The 20,010-nt window shown below is 40.3% G+C and overlaps 1 protein-coding gene across 9 annotated transcripts in view; it reads left to right on the top strand.

Annotated features, from left to right (window-relative positions):
* The window catches only part of ASH1L (ASH1 like histone lysine methyltransferase), a 366,415-nt gene that overhangs the window by 240,102 nt on the left and 106,303 nt on the right, over positions 1-20,010 (top strand). For 8 of the 9 annotated variants that reach the window (XM_050752217.1, XM_050752157.1, XM_050752176.1 and 5 more), the window contains one exon: positions 2,491-2,592. Coding sequence is in view for 6 of the 9 variants with exons in the window: in XM_050752157.1 (XP_050608114.1) it covers positions 2,491-2,592 (102 nt within the window). In the remaining 3 variants the exon portion in view is untranslated. Of the gene's footprint in view, positions 1-2,490; positions 2,593-3,417; positions 6,874-20,010 lie in introns of those variants that run through there. The other variant, XM_050752211.1, reaches the window with a different exon arrangement.

Genomic DNA, 20,010 nt, shown 5'->3' with positions numbered 1-20,010 from the left:
GGAGTTCGACACCAGCCTGGCCAACATGATGGAACCCCGTCTCTACTAAAAATACAAAAATTACCCGGGCATGGTGGCCCATGCCCGTGATCCCAGCTACTCAGAAGGCTGAGGCAGGAGAAACACTTGAACCCGGGAGGCAGAGGTTTCAGTGAGCCAAGATTGTACCACTGCTCTCCAGCCTGGTAGACAGAGGGAGTCCATCTCCCAAAAAGAAAAAAAGTGCCTTCAAACCCCTCTTTTCTTAGTACTTAATCCACGATCAGGAATGGTGATAGAGTTGACTATTATCTTAGGCTTCTTGACCACTATTGTCTTCTGTCTTGACTGTGTGTTGGGTAGGAAATACGTATCTGTCCGTATATGAAGTTTTCAGTATTAATACTTAAAGTTATGTCTTCACTGATGCCTGGGCTTTTTATTTCTTAGATGTTTCATTGTGATATTCAGTTATTTAGTGGAAATCTCTCAACCACACTCGAGGGTGATTTATTATACTGTCGGATTTAAAAATCTGTCTCATATCTGTTGTTAAGATTCAGCAATAAACAATCTTGCTTCTTGAATAGGTCTACATCAGTCATCATTGTGTTTCAGAAGTAGAACGTACTATCACATCAATTTTCTAAAAAAAATGTAACCTGTTACTCTTGAATGACAGCATATAGTCTTACATCTCACCTGAGCAGTGTTTCCCATATCCTGCTAAAAGACTATTTACAGCAATGTGATTTAAGATGCTACTTAATTAAAACAAGGCTCATGTTCTATTTCTCTTAGAGAAAAGGAAATAGCAACTTAGCTCTGTTCAGTTCTTCTGACCCTAAGTTGTCCTTCAGAGAATTAATCAAATCTTCTTTTAGGAGTTAACTTTCGTTTAGAGGCAGATCTTGAAAATCTTCAGCTTTTTGATTTCTTGTACCTCTTGTGGCTCCAGTTACATGTAAGTTTTTTTATTTATAATTTTTTCCCATAAATAAGCATTTCAGATTACTAGTTTTTTGACAAACATGAGGTAGACATTCATTATCAACTCTTAATAGCTGGCATTTTAGATTATAAGGAATCCAATATAAGAATCAAGTATATTTTATTCAGGAAAGTAATCTTACAACAAGAACATACTTTTCTTTTGAGCAGGTGATGTATTATGCTGTATAGATTTGGGGTTTTGCTAAAAGTATGAAAGTTTTTGAAAGGAAATTGAGTTTCTTTGTCTTCATAAGCTTTTATGTATATAGCCAAGGATCCTTAAGTGTATAGCTTTAAAAGAGACTATTTCATGGATAAATTATCATTGTTCTAGAATTTGCAAAAGGAGGAAAAACATAGAATCTGAAAATAATTTCTGTGAATTAGATAGGATGTGTGGGTTTAAGGTTTGAGCCTTTTACTTCTTTCTTTTTTCTTTTTTTTTTTTTTTTTGAAATGGAGTCTTGCTGTGTCGCCCAGGCTAGAGTGCAATAGGGCGATCTCAGCTCACTGCAACCTCCACCTCCTGGGTTCAAGCAATTTTCCCACCTCAGCCTCCCAAGTAGCTGGGATTACAGGCACCTGCCATCATGCCTGGCTAATTTTTGTATTTTTGTAGAGACAGAGTTTCACCATGTTGGCCAGGCTGTTCTTGAACTCCTGACCTCAGGTGATCCACCCACCTTGGCCTTCCAAAGTGCTGGGATTACAGGCATGAGCCACCACGCCTGGCTTGATCCTTTACATTTAAGAGGACCTCTGATTCTCTTAAATGAAGTGCTCAGGTTGGACCTGCTTTTCTCACATCAACTTTTTTTTTTTAGACAGAGTCTTGCTCTGTTGCCCAGGCTAATGGGGCGATCTCAGCTCACTGCAACCTCTGCCTCCCAGGTCGAAGCGATTCTCCTGTCTCAGCCTCCCTGAGTAGCTGAGATTACAGGCATGTGCCGCCATGCTCGGCTGGTTTTTGTATTCTTAGTAGAGGCAGGGTTTCACCATGTTGGCCAGGCTGGTGTCAAACTCTTGACCTTGTGATCCGCCCGCCTCAGCCTCCCAAAGTACTGGGATTACAGGCGTGAGCAACCGCGATGGGCCCTCACATCAACTGTTTGATAAATTACATTGTAAATTTTGTCAGTTTATATGATGAATTTTAATAATCCAGAACAGATTTGGTTAAAATATTGTTAGTAATTTTTATTAATATTTTAAATAATGTTTTGTGCTAGTAACACATGAAAGCTAAATCATATATTGTTTATTCTTCCATTAAAATTAATTTTTCCTCTGTTAATGTAACAGGAGAAATTATGTATATAGGACCTGTGAACTTCTGACAACAACATATAGTGTGGTTTGTCCTCTGCTTATTTTCCTGCTAATGTCAGGTTACAAGTCATATTGTTACAGGGAATGACAATGGCAGCAACTAAACTGTAACAAGTTCTAACAAAAGATGGTTTCGCATTATTTTTAGATTTGGATTTTCCTATGATTTCTATCTTTCTTTTTCTCCAGGCTCCCAGCCAACATCTGATAAACCCTCCCAGCGGCCATCAGAGAGCACAAATTGTAGCCCTACCCGGAAAAGGTCTTCATCTGAGAGTACTTCTTCAACAGGCTAGTGCTATTTGTTTTACCAGATTTTCAAGATAGTTTCCCATTTGTTATTTGTGAATAAGGAGTTATAATATTGTAGAAAAAATAATGGGAACTGAATCATATATGGTATTTTTTTTTCATTCAAAGGAGTTGAAACAGTAGACTTCATATGTGAGAATCAGTAATGTACATTGAAACAATGTAGTCATCTTCCCCTTTACAAAGTTGAATTAAAGTAAATTAAAGTAAAAGTATGTGTTGGGAATAATAGGGGAGTGTGGATTACAGCTATTTAATAAAGATTTAGATGTATATAAAATTGCTTAAGGCTGGGCGCAGTGGCTCATGCCTGTAATCCCATCCCTTTGAGAGGCTGAGGTGGGTGGATCACCTGAAATCAGGAGTTCGAGACCACCCTGTTCAACATGGTGAAACCCCATCTGTACTAAAAATACAAAAATTAGCCAGGCATGGTGGCATGTGCCTGTAATCCCAGCTACTTGGGAGGCTGAGGCAGGAGAATCTCTTGAACCTGGGAGGCAGAGGTTGCAGTGAGCGGAGCTCACTCCACTGCACTCCAGCCTGGGTGACAGAGTGAGACTCTGTGTGGAAAAAAAAAAAATTGTTTAGTAAACTAGTGATTTTCAAAGTAGCATTCACAAATTTCTAGGGATATGCAAAATAATTGAGAGCCTCTATTAATAGTTATTTTTAAACTTCTTAATTGCTAATATTTATATATTTATAACCCGTTAATATATATAACATATTTGTATAATTTGTACAGCAATTTAGGGTATGCTTCCAATTTTCTTTTTATGGATAGTTTGTGTGTTTACCAAAAAAAAAAAAAAAAAAAAAAGGATGATTTATACCTGTCTTCTGCCTTTTCCTGATGGTGAAAGAGTAAGGAATGATTTTTTAAAATTTATTAATTTTACTGGGAGAGATGGAGAGTGATAGATTAATTCCAGATAGAAATATATTAAAAAGAATTTAGAGTGTTCAGGAAAATAAATCAAAAAGCCAGTGTGGTCAGACTAAAGAAGGTTGGTTATTTGGTTTGGAGATGAGTCCCCCTCTGTTGCCCAGGCTGGAGTACAGTGGTGTAATCTCGGCTCACTGCAACCACTGACTCCTGAGTTCAAGTGATTCTCTTGCCTGAGCCTCCTGAGCAGCTGGGATTACAGGTGCCCACCACCATGCCCAGCTAATTTTTTTGTATTTTTAGTAGAGACTAAAATTCGCCATGTTGGCCAGGCTGCTCTCGAACTCCTGACCTCAGGTGATCTATCTGCCTCGGCCTCCCAAAGTGCTGGGATTACAGGCATGAGCCACCGCGCCCAGCCAAAGATGGTTTTTTAATATGAGGCTGGAAACGTAGTAGAGAACTAGTGATGTAGAGTCTTAAACACAGTTGGAAGTTGTGGAAACTTAAACAAGGAAGTGACATTATCTCCTCCCTTTCTATCTCTAGGTCTTTGAAGAAGTAGAAGGCCTTTCAAATTGTATCAGTATGGTATTTATTTAATTTAGTTGATTATTGTCTTTAGAAGCTCTTTGTTAGTCCAGTTGTCCGCTTGGCAGCAGTGACAGTTGTGTCTCTCTTGGTGCTTTGTTTTTATACTGCCATGGAGAGACTTTTACAGTCTAACAAGAAGTGACTTAATTTCTCTTATGTTTATCTAGACCAGGGTAAGGAAACACAGCTATGGGCCAAATGCAGTCCAAGGCCTGTTTTTGTGTAGCCCTCAAGCTAAAAATTATTTTTAGGTTTTTAAAGGCTTATGGGGAAAAGATGAAGAAGAATATGAGGCAGGCATTATATATGTCCTCAAAAGCCTAAAATATTTACTCTCTGACCTTTTACAAAAAAAGTTCATCAACCCCTGAACAAGTGAATGAGATTTTGATAAGGGACATATCAGTGTTGAAAATCACCAAAATGTTTTACTTTTGTAAACAAAAGAAAGAATATCTAAATTTACAATATTTCTTTTGCAATGAGACTATTCTGTTCATTGAATTAGATTTCTGTTGAGGGTTGCTGTGAATAGTGAGCACTGGGAATACAAACATGAATAAGATTAAGTTACTGCCTTCAATAATTCAGACATATTCAATGAAAAACAATGTATTAAATTCTGTAACAGAACAGTGTACAAAATGCTATGACACAGAGAAATTCAAGCACTAACCACTTGAAATGACTAAAGAAGATATCACTGAATAAGTCACACACACACTACTATATATTGAATTTACTTAAGTAGGCAAGTGGGACAATGTAAAGGGTAATAATGTATTTAGCACAGTAACAACAGCACTTTCGAAGAAAGTTAGAAAACCGTGAAATAGCATAGTGTTTTTGAAGAATAACCCACTGTTGAATATGACTAATGTACATAAGTAGTGATGATGGTGGTTGGAAAAGGAGATTGTAAAAGTAATAATGGGGACTATATCATATATGGTATTTTTTTTCATTCAAAGGAGTTGGAACTTCATTGTATATGCAATTGGGAACTACTGAACAATTTCTAACAAGGACGATAAATTATTTGATATGCTCTATCAGTAAGAGTAGGATAGGTGTTACAGTGTTAAAAAAAATGATCCCCAAATCTCAGTGGCTTAAAACAACAAAGGCTTATTTTTTGTTCATGCTGTGTGACCATCAAGAGTCCACTCCATGTTGCCTTGCCTCTAGGACCCCGGCCAACAGAGAACCTGTACCTGGAATGTTGCTTGTCTTCTGGTAGAGGGGAAAGGGCAATAGTAAAGCACTAACTGACTATTAAAATTTCTACATTAAATGTTACTTCTCAGTTTCAGTGCCAAAGCAAGTCATGTGGTTAAGTCTTGTGTCAATGGGACTAGAAAGTAAAATCCTTTTGGCAGTAGGGGCTGGATAGCAAATATTTGTAAGTAATAATATAGTCTATCATATGTATATGTTTAAAAAATGCTACAACGTTACAATATGAAGAATGGAGTGTGACAGATGCATGCAGGCAGAGTAGATAATGGCTTCAGATTTGGATATATTAAATGTGGACTGTCTTTAGCCTATTTAGGTAGAGATATTGAATAGGCTGTTAGAAGCAGTGGTTTATACTGAGAGAGAGACATCTGTGGTAGATATCTAACAGTATATATATGAACTTGAATTTGGCAGTGAAGGAGATCACCCAGGGAGAACGTGTTGAGTGAGGTGACGGGGACGGAAACCTAAGAAACTTGAGCATTTCAGAGGGAAGTGGAAGAAAAGATGTTTAGCGAAGGAGACTTAAATACGAAACATCAAACCGTATATGTCACAGAAGCCTGAACAAGACTTCAGAGTGGAACAGATTAGTCAACATTAGATGTCACAAAGAGGTCAAAAAGAGTTCGATCAGAAAGTGTCAAATGATTGAGAAGATAAGAAAAAATAGTCTGAGAATGTGAAAGTTTGGAGCTTGAAAGAGGGAAAGGAGACTTAAAATTCAGGTAGCATTGAAATAAATTAGAGCTCTTTATTTCCAGCAATGTGGTAGATTAGGTGTGCAGAGCAAACAAACACCTTGTTATCTAAAACCTAAAAATGCATGGACAACATTTCTTACAGGATGACTGAACTTTGAAGTAACTAAATAGGAAACCAGAAACTTCAGAAAGTTCAGTTCAACAGAGATAAAGAGCATTAGAGCTGCTTGACATCTGCTTGATCCCTGGTGGCTGGGAGTTTGGTAATTGGAACATATCCAGCTGCAAGAGACAAAAGACAGAGCCTAGGACTCTAGTAGAACAGAAGGCCACATCAGATTTCCATGCATAAAGTTGGAACCCCTAAAAGGTGACACTTAACAGTGTAGGAGAAAATAAAATATAAACCTATCACAGAAAAGGATAGTTTCTTGTTTTAGTTTTGGCTTTGGAGGGAGCAAGAAAATGGAGTTCCTGACCACAAGCTCTTACTAATTCTCTGCCTCTCCTACAGATTTATATTGCTTGTCAGACCCAGAAAAAAGTTAAAATAAAATTTGTCATAGGTTGGTAGTCTTCCCAGTTGCATTGCAGAACCAAATGCAAATACTGTAGGGAATCGTCGTTAAATATAAACCTGAGCTTTCAAAATCACTATATTCACAATTTTGGTTAACCTAGCGTTCTCATGTATTGTAGCAACACAGGGAATGACAGCCTTTATTTTGCAGTTTTTAAAGGCAAAGAAGTAAACCGGAATCATATCCTAACCTTCTAGGTATAGTCAAAGGAACACCATACCTCCAGAAACCATCTGTTTAGTAAACCGAGGTATGTAAATAACTGTAGAAACAAAAAGCAATTTGCATTTTGGATAAGATGCCTCAAGGCCCATCCTTGAACTGAATTCCCTGTTTTTGAGATAAATCCAAAGCGGTAATATACTAACGGTATATGATTTTACTGAAAGCTGTAGTTGTTGTTATGCATATCAGGAGCCCATAGTAACAAAATTATTATTGATGAGTAAAATCTAAGCCTTTTCTGGAGATTTTAAATATCTTATTAGGTCTTTAGGATGTAATATGAGGATAGCTTTTCATTTCTGAAATGAGTATTTGCAAGTACTCTGTTAAAGTTTATATCTCTGTTAGAGAGGTCTTTTTTTAGTATTTGTAGCTTTTAAGATATTTATGTCTGTCTGCTCATTTCTCAGGTATTTGACGTAACTGAAGATTTTTATAATTAGGATCCAAATCCATGGTAATTTTCACATTCTAGAGAATGTAAAGCCCTTCAATAGTGTTTCACAGAATCATTTAATCTTTTTATAGCTGGTTTACAAATACTGTTACATTGATGAGAGAGGTAGTTCTTTTATAATTTTGTTATTGAGCAACTACTATATTCAGGCTACCAAATTCAACTACTATATTAAGCCAAAAGACTATAAGAGACATTCCCTAATACCAAGGAACTTATGTTAAGATCAGTTTATCTTGAGAGCAACAATAAAATATGCTAGTGATTTTATAGAAATTTATTTTTTATTTTTATTTTTATTTTTTTGACAGAGTCTTGCTCTTGTCACCCAGGCTGGAGTGCAGTGTCGCGATCTCGGCTCACTGCAACCTCCACCTCCCGAGTTCATGCGATTCTCCTGCCTCAGCCTCTCTTGTAGCTGGGATTAAAGGGACGTGCCACCACATGCCCGCCTAATTTTTGTATTTTTAGTAGAGATGGGGTTTCACCGTGTTGGCCAGGCTGGTCTCGAACTCCTGACCTCAAGTGATTTGCCCACCTCGGCCTCCGAAAGTGCTGGGATTACAGGCGTGAGCTGCCACTCCTGGCCTGTATAGTAGTAGTCTACACATAACTGAATGCTGAAATGATGGAAAGTTAATCAGAAAATGCTTCCATAAACTTTGTATTGAGGCTTAAAAGACATCATATATATGCCATGACTAAAGAGGTAAGTGGGAGAAGAGGAGAAGGCATTTTGATGTAATAGGAAAACTATGTACTTTGACTTAGATGTAGTTGATTCACATTTAGCAATATTGTGTAACCTTACGGAAGTTACGTAAACAATTAAACCCATTGCTTTCTTATCTGTAACATGAGGCTACTTCTATTTATCTTGCAGACTAGTGGGAATTAGAGTAAATGGATAGGAAATTTTTATCACTGAATTAGTTTTTGAGTAAATGGTAACTTCTTTTTTTTTTTTTTTTTTTTTTTTTTTTTGAGATGGAGTCTCACTCTGTTGCCCAGGCTGGAGTGCAGTGGTGCCATCTCAGCTCACTGCAAGCTCCACCTCCTGGGTTCACGCCATTCTCCTGCCTTAGCCTCCCGAGTAGCTGGGACTATAGGTGCCTGCCACCACACCGCGCTAATTTCTTTTTGTATTTTTAGTAGAGATGGGGTTTCATTGTGTTAGCCAGGATGGTCTCCATCTCCTGACCTTGTGATCTGCCCGCCTCAGCCTCCCAAAGTGCTGGAATTACAGGCATGAGCCACGATGCCCGGCCTTTTTTTTGTTTTTTGACATGCTGTCTCCCTCTGTTGCCCAGACTGGAGTGCAATGGTGCAGTCTCGGCTCACTGCAGCCTCCACCTTCCAGGTTCAAGTGTTTCTCCTACCTCAGCCTCCCGAGTAGCTGGGACTGCAGACGTGCACCACCACATCAGCTAATTCTTATATTTTTAGTAAAGATGGGGTTTCACTATGTTGGCCAGGCTGGTCTTGAACTCCTGACCTCAGGTGATCCACCTGCCTTGGCCTCCCAAGGTGCTGGGATTAGAGGCGTGAGCCATTGCACCCAGCCGTAAATGGTAACTTCTGTTGTTACTGTTGCTACTGTTGGCCCTTCTGCCATTCTTATGAGGGTATGGAATGAGAATTAGGTCATATACAAGGGAGACAGGGTATAGTGGTAAAACATAAAAAAAAGATTACAAAGGCGTTTAGCCACATTTTTTCTTTTTTATGGGACGGAGTCTTGCTGTGTCACCCAGGCTGGAGTGCAGTGGCATGATCATGGCTCAATGCAGCCTCCGCCTCCTGGGTTCAAGTGATTCTCCTGACTCAACCTCCACAGAAGTTGGTACTATAGGTGTGAGCTACCATGCCCGACTAATTTTTTATTTTTAGTAGGGACAGGGTTTTGCCATGTTAGCCAGGCTGTTCTTGAACTCCTAACCACAGATGATCTGCCTGCCTTGGCCCCCCAAAGTGCTGGGTTTACAGGCGTGAGCCACCCTGCCTGGTCTGTTTAGCCACATGTGATGAGTTGTCTTAAATCTTTGCTGAGTACTAGTCCCTCCTCGCATAGAGTGAAACTCCAAAAAAATGCCCTAAGAAAAACTAGGGAGTTGTATATGAAAAATTCCTAAGGTTTACATGTGGCATGAGACATTTGAACTCTGACTACCAACTGTAGGGTCCTTGGGGACAATTGTGAAGGCCCCCATAAAGATTACATCTTGGCCAGACATGGTGGCTCACGCCTGTTACCCCAGCACATTGGGAGACCAAGGCGAGTAGATCACTTGAGACCAGGAGTTTGAGGGCAGCCTGGCCAACATGGCAAAACCCCATCTCTACTAAAAACACATAAAAATTAGTCAGACATGGTCACGCACACCTGTAGTCCCAGCTACTTGGGAGGCTGAGGCAGGAGGATTGCTTGAACCCAGGAGTCAGAGGTTGTGAACCCAAGATCGCGCCACTGCACTCCAGCCTGGGCAACAGAGCAAGACCCTGTTTCAAAAAGAAAAAAAAAAAAAGGTTACACCTTAGCAGGACTAAAGTATCTCTGGAATGAAGATTACACTAGACCCTAGTAATGATTTAAAACAGGGTTCGAGGAATCAAACTGTCAAACTGTTCTACAAGTAACTGATTTTTAAAACAAAGTTCAACATTTAAAAACATTTTAATTGTGAAAAAACAAAATTTTGTTTTAATTGTGGCAAAATACAGATAATATAAAATTTACCGGCAGGGCACTGTCGGTCACACCTGTAATCCCAGCACTTTGGGCGGGCGAGGCGGGCAGATCACCTGAGGTCAGGAGTTCGAGACCAGCCTGGCCAACATGGCAAAACCCTGTCTCTACTAAAAGTACAAAAATTAGCCAGGTGTGATGGCAGGCGCTTGTAATCCCCGCTACTCGGGAGATTGAACCATGAGAATCACTTGAACCCAGGAGGTGGAGTTTGCAGTGAGCCAAGATCACGGCACTGCATTCTAGCCTGGGTGACAGAGTAAAAAAATTTACTGTCTTAACCATTTCTAAAGCCGTGTGCGATGGCTCACGTCTGTGATTCCAGCACTTTGGGAGGCCGAGGCGGGCAGATCTTGTGAGGTCAGGAGTTCAAGACCAGTCTGGCCAACATGGTGAAACCACATCTCTACTAAAAATATAAAAATTAACCAGCCATGGTGACACATGCATGTAGTCCCAGCTACTCAGGAGTCTGAGGCAGAAGAATCGTATGAACTTGGGAGGCGGAGGCTGCAGTGAGCTATCATGCCAGTGCACTCCAGCCTAGGAGACAGAGCTAGACTCCCCGTTTCTTTTTTTTTTTTTCTTTTTTCGGACAGAGTCGTGCTCCTGTTTCCCAGGCTGGAGTGCAGTGGCATGATCTCGTTTCACTGCAAACTCTGTCCCCCAAGTTCAAGTGATTCTCCTGCCTCAGCCTCCAAGTAACTGGGATTACAGGTTTCCGCCACCATGCCAGCTAATTTTTGTATTTTTAGTAGAGACAGGGTTTTGCCATGCTGGCCAGGCTGGTCTTGAACTCCTGACCTCAGGTGATCTGCCAGCTTTGGCCTCCCAAAGTGCTGGGATTATAGGCATGAGCCACCGCGCCTGGCCTAGACTCCCCATTTCTAAGTGTACAGTTAGTTCACTAGTGTTAAGTACATTTACATTATTGTGCAACCAATCTCCATAATTTTTTCATCTTGCAAAACTGAAACTCTATATCCATTAAATAAGAACTTCATATTCCCCTGTCCCTTCAGTCTCTGTCGATCGCCCGCTAAAGTGGAACCATACGGTGTTTGTTTTTTTATGACTGGCTTGCTTAACTTAGCTTAAGGTCCTCAGGGTTTATTTATTTATTTATTTTTGAGATGGAGTTTCGCTCTTGTTGCCCAGACTGCAGTGCAATGGAGAGACCTTGGCTCACTGCAACCTCCACCTCCTGGGTTCATGGGATTCTCCCACCTTAGCCTCCCAAGTAGCTAGGATTACAGGCATGCACCACTACACCCAGCTAATTTTGTATTTTCAGTAGAGACTGGGTTTCTCATGTTTGTCAGGCTGGTCTCGAACCCCTGACCTCAGGTGATCTGCCCGCCTTGGCCTCCCAAAGTGCTGGGATTACAGGCGTGAGCCACCGTGCCCAGCCAGGGTTTATCCATTTTTTAGCATGTGTCAGAATTGCCTTCCCTTTTACGGCTGAATAATATTCCTTTGTATCTTTTACCACATTTTGTTTATTGTTATTGGTTTATAAATGGTTACTTGGGTTGCTACCAACTTTTGGCCATTTGTGAATAATACTGCTATGAGCACTGGTGAACAGATACCTCTTCCAGACCCTGCTTTCAGTTCTTTTTGGTATATACCCAGAAGTGGAATTCCTGGATTATATGGTAATTCTATTTTTAATTTTTTGATGGATTGCCCTACTGTTTTCCACAATAGTGTACCATTTTACATTCCCATCAACAGTGTACAAATGTTCCAGTTTTTTTGACATCAACAATTTTTAAAGGAAGACAACAAAATCCAAACAATGTAACATTAAACTATCTAGCATCCTATAAAAAATTAATAGGCTTGCCAAGAAGCAAGAAAATATGACTCAGCAGAAGAAAAATCAGTGGAAACTGCCACAGAAATAACATGGGGTATAATTGATACTTAATGAGCTATTTTTGATAATTTAAAGGAAAATGTGAACATAGGATAGAAACGAAAGATATTAAAAAATCCGCCAGGCATGGTGGTGTGTGCGTGTAGTCCCAGTTACTCTGGAAGCTGAGGAAAGAGGATAGTTTGAGGCTAGGAGTTCAAGGATGTAGTATAATATAACTGCACCTGTGAACAGCCACTGTTCTGCAACCTGGACAACATATGGAGACTTCATCTCTTTAAAAAAATCAAATGCAACTTCTATAGATGAAAAATGCAATATCTGAAATGAAAATTTCACTAAATGATGTAACAGCAGATTAGATCCTACAGAAGAAAAGATTACTAGACTTGGAGGAATACAAATAAAAGTTATCCAAAATGAAGTACAGAATGGAATAAAGAATTGACTAAAAAAATGAATGAAACTTTAGTGATCTCTGGTACAATATCAAGAGGGCTAATATACATGGGATAGAGTCTCATAAAGAACAAATTGGGAACAGCAGTTGAACAAATTGGGAATAGCAGTAGAGACGGTGAAACCCCATCTCTACTAAAAATAGAAAATTTAACTGGGGCGTGGTGGTGGCCACCTGTAGTCCCAGCAACTCAGAAGGCTGAGGCAGGAGAATGGTGTGAACCCGGGAGGCGGAACTTGCAGTAAGCCGAGATCGCACCACTACACTCCAGCCTGGGCGACAGAGTGAGACTCTGTCTCAAAAAACAAAAACAAAAACAAAAAACACACACATTTTTCTCATATTCTTTTGAAGTGCATATGGAATTATACCAAGATACCATCCTATTCTGGGTAATCAAATGTCTCGATACGTTTTAAAAGATTAAACTCATGCAGAATATATTTATTTTCAGACTACAATAGAATTAAATTAGAATTCAGTAATACAAGTTACGAAATTCTCTAAGTATGTGGAAATTAAATAATGCACTTCTAAATAATTCATAAGTAAAAGATGAATTCCCAAAAATCAAATTAGAAAATACTTTGAAATGAATAAAAATGAAAACACATAGAAATTTGTGGGATAATCTAAGAATATTTATAGCTGAGATTATTAAACACCAAAGATCTATCTAAGTCAGTGGCCCAAGTTCTCACCTTTAAGAAGCTGGAAAAAGAAGAGCAAGTAAAGCCCGCATTAGAAAGAAGAAAGTGGGCTGGGTGCAGTTGCTCACGCCTGTAATCCCAGCACTTTCAGTGGCTGAGGTGGGCAGATCACAAGGTCAGGAGTTCGAGACCAGCCTCACCAACATGGTGAAACCCCATCTCTACTAAAAAAATACAAAAATTAGCTGGGCATGGTCATGCGCACCTGTAATCCCAGCTACTTCGGAGTCTGAGGCAGGAGAATTGCTTGAACTGGGAGGCAGAGGTTGCAGTGAGCTGAGATCGCACCATTGCACCCCAGCCTGGGTGACAGAGCAAATCTCCGTCTCAAAAAAGAAGAAAGTGAAAGTTGGGTGGTGTGGCACCCCTATGCCTGAAGTCTTAGCTACTTGGATGACTGAGGCAGGGAAAGGACTGCTTAAGCCAAGGAGTTTGAGGCCAGTCTGAGCACCTTGGCAAGACCCATCTCAAAACAATAACAACAACAACAAGACAAAAAGAAAAATGAAAATTAGCCCAGAATAGCCAAACTTATTTCTAAGCTGAAAGGGAGAAATCACTTTACCTGACTTCAGTTATACTACAGAGCTATAATAACCAAAACAGTATGGTACTAGCACAAAAATAGACACATAGACCAGTGGAACAAGAGAGAGAGCCCAGAAACAAATCCACACACCTACAGTGAACTTATTTTTGACAAAGGTCCCAAGAGCATAAAATCTCTTCAATAAATAGTGCTGGGAATACTTTATATTCATATGCAAAAGAAAAACTAGACCCCTATCTCTCAGCACATACAAAAACTGAAATTAAAATGGATGAAAGGGCCGGGCGCGGTGGCTCAAGCCTGTAATCCCAGCACTTTGGGAGGCCGAGACAGGCGGATCACGAGGTCAGGAGATCGAGACCATCCTGGCTAACACGGTGAAACCCCGTCTCTACTAAAAAATACAAAAAACTAGCCGGGCGAAGTGGCGGGTGCCTGTAGTCCCAGCTACTGGGGAGGCTGAGGCAGGAGAATGGTGTGAACCCGAGAGGAGGAGCTTGCAGTGAGCTGAGATCCGGCCACTGCACTCCAGCCTGGGTGACAGAGCAAGACTCCGTCTCAAAAAATAAATAAATAAAATAAAATAAAATAAAATGGATGAAAGGCTTAAATCTAAGATCTCAAAAGTATGAAACTACTATAAGAGAACGTTGGGAAAATTCTCCTGGATATTGGTCTGGACAAAAATTTATGAGCAATACCCCACAGGCACAGGCAGCCAAACAAATATAGATAAATGTGATCAAATCAAGTAAAAAAGCTTCGCACAGCAAAGTATACAATCAATAAACTGAAGAGACAGCCCACAGAATGGGAGAAAATATTTGCAAACTACGCATCTAACAAAGTATTCATAACCAGAATATATAAATTCAAACCACTCTATAGGTAAAAGTCTAATAATCCGTTCGAAAAATGGGCGAAAGACTGAAGAGGTATTTCTTAAAAGAAGATGCTACAAATGGCAACAGGCAAAGGTACGCAACATCATTGATTATCAGAGGAATGCGAATCAAAACTACAATGAGATATCATCTCACCCCAGGTAAAATGGTTTATGCCCAAAAGACAAGCAGTAACAAGGCTGAGTGTGGTGGTTCACTCCTGTAATCCTGTCACTTTGGGAGTCTGAGGCAGGCGAATTGCCTGAGCCCAGGAGTTCGAGACCAGCCTTGGCAACACGGTGAAACCCTGTCTTTACCAAAAATACAAAAATTAGCCAGTCTCATAACCCAGTCTCAAATAAATCAATTAATTAATATTTTTTAAGAAAAACAGTACATGAGAAAAATCACCTAGTTGTCTAAGTAGATTAAGGGAACATATTTGACAAAATTTGACATCCATTCATGATTTTTAAAAAAAGCTCTTAGAAACTAGAATAGAATTTGCTCAATCCATTACGGAGTGTTTGCAGAAAAACCTACAGCTAACCTAATACTTAATGGTGAAAGACTGAATGCTTCCTCCCTAAGATTGGGGAAAAGTTATAGATGTCCACTACTTCTATTCAACATTGTAGGGAAGTCTTAATATCTTACTCAGAGATAATACGACTTGCAGAAAATTCCCAAGGAATTTGTTTAAAAGTTGCTGGAACTTAATAAATGAGTTTAACAATACAATTTCTGTGTGTTTAAGCTCAACATATAAAAATCATTGTATTTCTATACACAGTGAACAATTAGAAACTGAAATGTAGCCAGGTGTGGTGGCTCACACCTGTAATACTAACACTTTGGGAGACAGAAGTGTGTGGATCGCTTGAGCCCAGAAGTTCCAGACCAGTCTAGGCGACATGGCAAAACCCCATCTCTACAAAAATTACAAAAATTAGCCGGGCATGGTGGCGCATGCTTGTACCCTCAGCTACTTGAAAGGCTGAGACAGGAGAATTGCTTGAACCCGGGAAGTGGAGGTTGCAGTGAACCGAGATCATGCCACTGCACCCCAGCCTGGGTGAAAGCAAGACCTTGTCTCAAAAAAAAAAATTAATTAATTGAAATATAAATAATACTATTTACAGTTGTATTAAAAGCCATTAAAGTCTTAATGATAAATTTAGAAAAACATGTACAGGATCTGTATAATAAAAAGTACAGTGGCCGGGCGCACTGTCTCACAGTAATCCCAGCAGTTTGGGAGGCCGAGGCAGACGGATCATTTGAGGTCAGGAGTTCGAGACCAGCCTGGCCAAATGGTGAAACCCTGTCTCTAGTAAAAAAAAAAAAAAAAAAAAAAAAAAAGTACAGTGTAGGCCCAGTGGCTCATACCTGTAGTCCTGACAACATGGAGTACTGAGGCAGGAAGATTATTTGGGGCCAGGAGATTCAGACCAGTGTGGGTAACATAGTGAGACCCTGTCCCTTGGGGGAAAAAAAAAAAGAAAAAAGAAAAAAAAATACACGCACACACACACACATCTATGTACTCATACAAATTTAAATTAAAATTAAATCACAAAAAATTAAAATAAAAAAATACAAAGTCTTTTTGAGAAAAATTGAAGAATAGGAGAGATATGTCAGAGACATTTTTGAAAGACTCATTATTGTTGAGATGTCAACTTTCTCCAGATCACTCTATAGTCAGTGGACTCAATGCAGTTGCAACAGGATTTTAATATAAACTGGCGGACTGATTCTAAAATTTATATAGAGGCCAGGTGTGGTGGCTCACACTTATAATTGCAGCACTTTGGGAGGCCACGCAGGAGGATCACTTGAGCCCAGAAGTTAAAGACAAGCCTGGGCAACATAGACACCCCATCTCTTATTTTTTTTTTAAATTATTAAAAAATGAAATTCAGACTGGGTGTAGTGGCTTACGCCTGTAATCTCAGCACTTTGGGATGCCGAAGTGGGCAGATCACCTGAGGTCAGGAGTTCAAAACCAGCCTGGTCAACATGGCGAAACCCTGTCTCTACTAAAAATACAAAATTAGCCGAGCATGAATGTGGGTAATCCCAACTACTTAGGAGGCTGAGGCAGGAGAATTGCTTGAACCCGGGAGGTGGAGGTTGCAGTGAGCAGCAATCACGCCATTGCACTCCAGCCTGGGCAACAAGAGTGAAACTCCCTTAACTTTCAGTTGATTTTTGACAAATGTGACTATTTCAATGGGACAAGGATAGTCTTTTCAACAAATGGTGCCGTAACTACTGGATATCCTTATGGAATAAAAAGATCACTGACCTTGTTTCATACCACATGAAAAATTTAAATCAAAAAAGATCATACACCCCTATGAAATTTTGGAAATAATAAAACTTTTAGGCCGGGCGTGGTGGCTCAAGCCTGTAATCCCAGCACTTTGGGAGGCCGAGACGGGCGGATCACGAGGTCAGGAGATCGAGACCACCCTGGCCAACATGGTGAAACCCCATCTCTGCTAAAAATACAAAAATTAGCCAGGCATGGTGGCAGGCACCTGTAATTTCAGCTCCTCAGGAGGTTAAGGCACAGTAATCCTGTGTACCCCGAGAGGCAGAGGTTGCAGTGAGCCAAGATCACACCACTGTACTCCAGCCTGAGTGACAGAGCGAGACTCCATCTCAGAAAACAAACAAACAGAAAATATTATTTAAGAAAATGAAAATGTAAGCCACAAAGTGAAAGAACCCAATTAACATAATTGGCAAAATATCTGAATAGAATTTTCTCCAAAGAATGCATATGAATTGCCAATAAGCTCATGAAAATATGCTCAACATCAGGGAAATCCAAATTAAATTTATAAATGAGAACACGCCCACTAGAATGATTAAAATTTAAAAGACTGGATAATACCAAGTCTTGGTAAGGATGTATAGGATCTTTAACTCAGTCATTGATGATGGGACGATAAAATAGAACAATCACTTTGGAAAAATTTCTTTCTTTTTTTTTTTTTTTTTTTTTTGAGACGGAGTCTCGCTCTGTCGCCCAGGCTGGAGTGCAGTGGCGCAATCTCGGCTCACTGCAAGCTCCGCCTCCCGGGTTCACGCCATTCTCCTGCCTCAGCCTCCCGAGTAGCTGGGACTACAGGCGCCCACAACCGCGCCCGGCTAATTTTTTGTATTTTTAGTAGAGACGGGGTTTCACCGTGGTCTCGATCTCCTGACCTTGTGATCCGCCCGCCTCGGCCTCCCAAAGTGCTGGGATTACAGGCGTGAGCCACCGCGCCCGGCCCTGGAAAAATTTCTTGAACATACATTTACTTGATTTAGTAATTCTAGGCAGGTGCAGTGGCTCGCACCTGTAATCCCAGGACTTTGGGAGGCCAAGGCAGGCGGATCATTTGAGGTCAGAATTTGAGACCAGCCTGGCCAACATGGTGAAATCCTGTCTCTACTAAAAATACAAAAATTAGCCAGGCATGGTGGCAGGTGCCTGTAGTCCCAGATACTCGGGAGGCTGAGGCAGGAGAATCACTTGAACCCGGAAGGCAGAGGTTGCAGTGAGCCAAGATCACGCCACTGCACTCCAGCCTGAGTGACAGAGCGAGACTCCATCTCAAAAAAAAAAAAAAAAAAAAAGATTTAGTAATTCTAGTCTTAGGTATTGACCCAAGAGAAATGAAAATATGTTTAAACAAAGTGTCATGTGCACACATGTTCATAGGATATTTTTTCTTTATGGCTATAAACTGGAAACAACGCAGATTTCCAGGTGAATGTGTAAAGAAATTACGGTATATTCATTTAATTCAGTTGTAAAAAGAATTATGTGAATAGTAAAAAAGGAACAGTAAAAAGAAATGCGGCAATGTGAATGATTCTCAGATTTATGCTGTGTGAATGAAGCTGTCTTTCCATTTATATGAACTTCTAGAAAAGCAAACTTAATATATAATAGGAAGCAGATCAGTTGTTTCTTCTCTGAGGCTGTGGATGATAGGCAATTTATTTTCTTGGAAAGGACACACAATAACTTTAGGGTGACAGAAATGTTCTATATATTGGTTGTCATGATGGCTACATGGTAAACTTTTCAAAACTCAAAAATGTATGCATAAAAAACATGCATTGAACGTTATGTGGTACTTTACCACAATGAAGTTAATTTTGAAAATAGGCCGGGTGCAGTGGCTCAAGCCTGTAATCCCAGCACTTTGGGAGGCCGAGATGGGCGGATCGCGAGGTCAGGAGATTGAGACCATCCTGGCTAACACGGTGAAACTCCATCTCTACAAAAAAATACAAAAAACTAGCCAGGCGAGGTGGCAGGCGCCTGTAGTCTCAGCTACTCGGGAGGCTGAGGCAGGAGAATGGCGTAAACCTGGGAGGTGGAGCTTGCAGTGAGCTGAGATCCGGCCACTGCACCCCAGCCTGGGCGACAGAGCAAGACTCCATCTCAAAAAAAAAAAAAAAAAGAAAGAAAATAAGTGACATCTAAAATATAGTGTGCAACATTATGTCCTAGACTACCAAGAAACATAAATTGGCAGGCCAGAATTTGTGAAGATAGAAACAATTCAAAAATGAAGTGTGAGGTATTAATAGCTCTAGGTAAATGGCTCAGGAAGGAGGCTTCAAAAGTGTGTACCCATTTTAGGATTCTCTTTTGAACTAATATTCATGGATTAAATGCATTGGTAGCTCTGAGTAGTTGATGAAGGAATAGAGGAGATAAAAATAATTCCAAGATTTTGATCCCAGGATTCATTCTGTTGATGAATTATGTCCTGGTCATTGGAGATAAAAAGTGATTTTGAGGCCGGGCGCGGTGGCTCAAGCCTGTAATCCCAGCACTTTGGGAGGCCGAGACGGGTGGATCACGAGGTTAGGAGATCGAGACCATCCTGGCTAACACGGTGAAACCCCATCTCTACTAAAAAATACAAAAAACTAGCCAGGGAGGTGGTGGGCGCCTGTAGTCCCAGCTACTCGGGAGGCTGAGGCAGGAGAATGGCGTAAACCTGGGAGGCGGAGCTTGCAGTGAGCTGAGATCCGGCCACTGCACTCCAGCCTGGGCAACAGAGAGAGACTCTGCCTCAAAAAAAAAAAAAAAAAGTGATTTTGATGAATACAGTCACCACGTTAATGGACCAAACATTGTTTGAGAGTTACATACATTAAACCACTAATTTGAAGTGTGATTAGTGTTAGGAAAGGAAAAAGTATTATGATAATCCTTAATAGGGGACCTAAATTAAGAATGAGGAGGATGCTTCCTGGTCAGGTAAATAATCTTTCAGGAAATTATGTCCTCTCTGTAAACTAAAAAATGAATAGTCATTAAGCAGATGAATTTGTGGAGAAAGATTGTTCCAGGTAGAGAGAAAGGCACACTCAAAGGCCTTGAATCAAGAAAAAGCATGATGAGTTTAAGAAACTGAAGTTTAGGCCGGGCGCGGTGGCTCAAGCCTGTAATCCC

The sequence above is a fragment of the Macaca thibetana genome, chromosome 1 (assembly GCF_024542745.1).
Source record: "Macaca thibetana thibetana isolate TM-01 chromosome 1, ASM2454274v1, whole genome shotgun sequence".
Lineage (NCBI taxonomy): Eukaryota > Metazoa > Chordata > Mammalia > Primates > Cercopithecidae > Macaca > Macaca thibetana.
The sequence above is the reverse complement of the archived record's forward strand: the minus strand, read 5'-3'. Positions and strand labels throughout refer to the sequence as shown.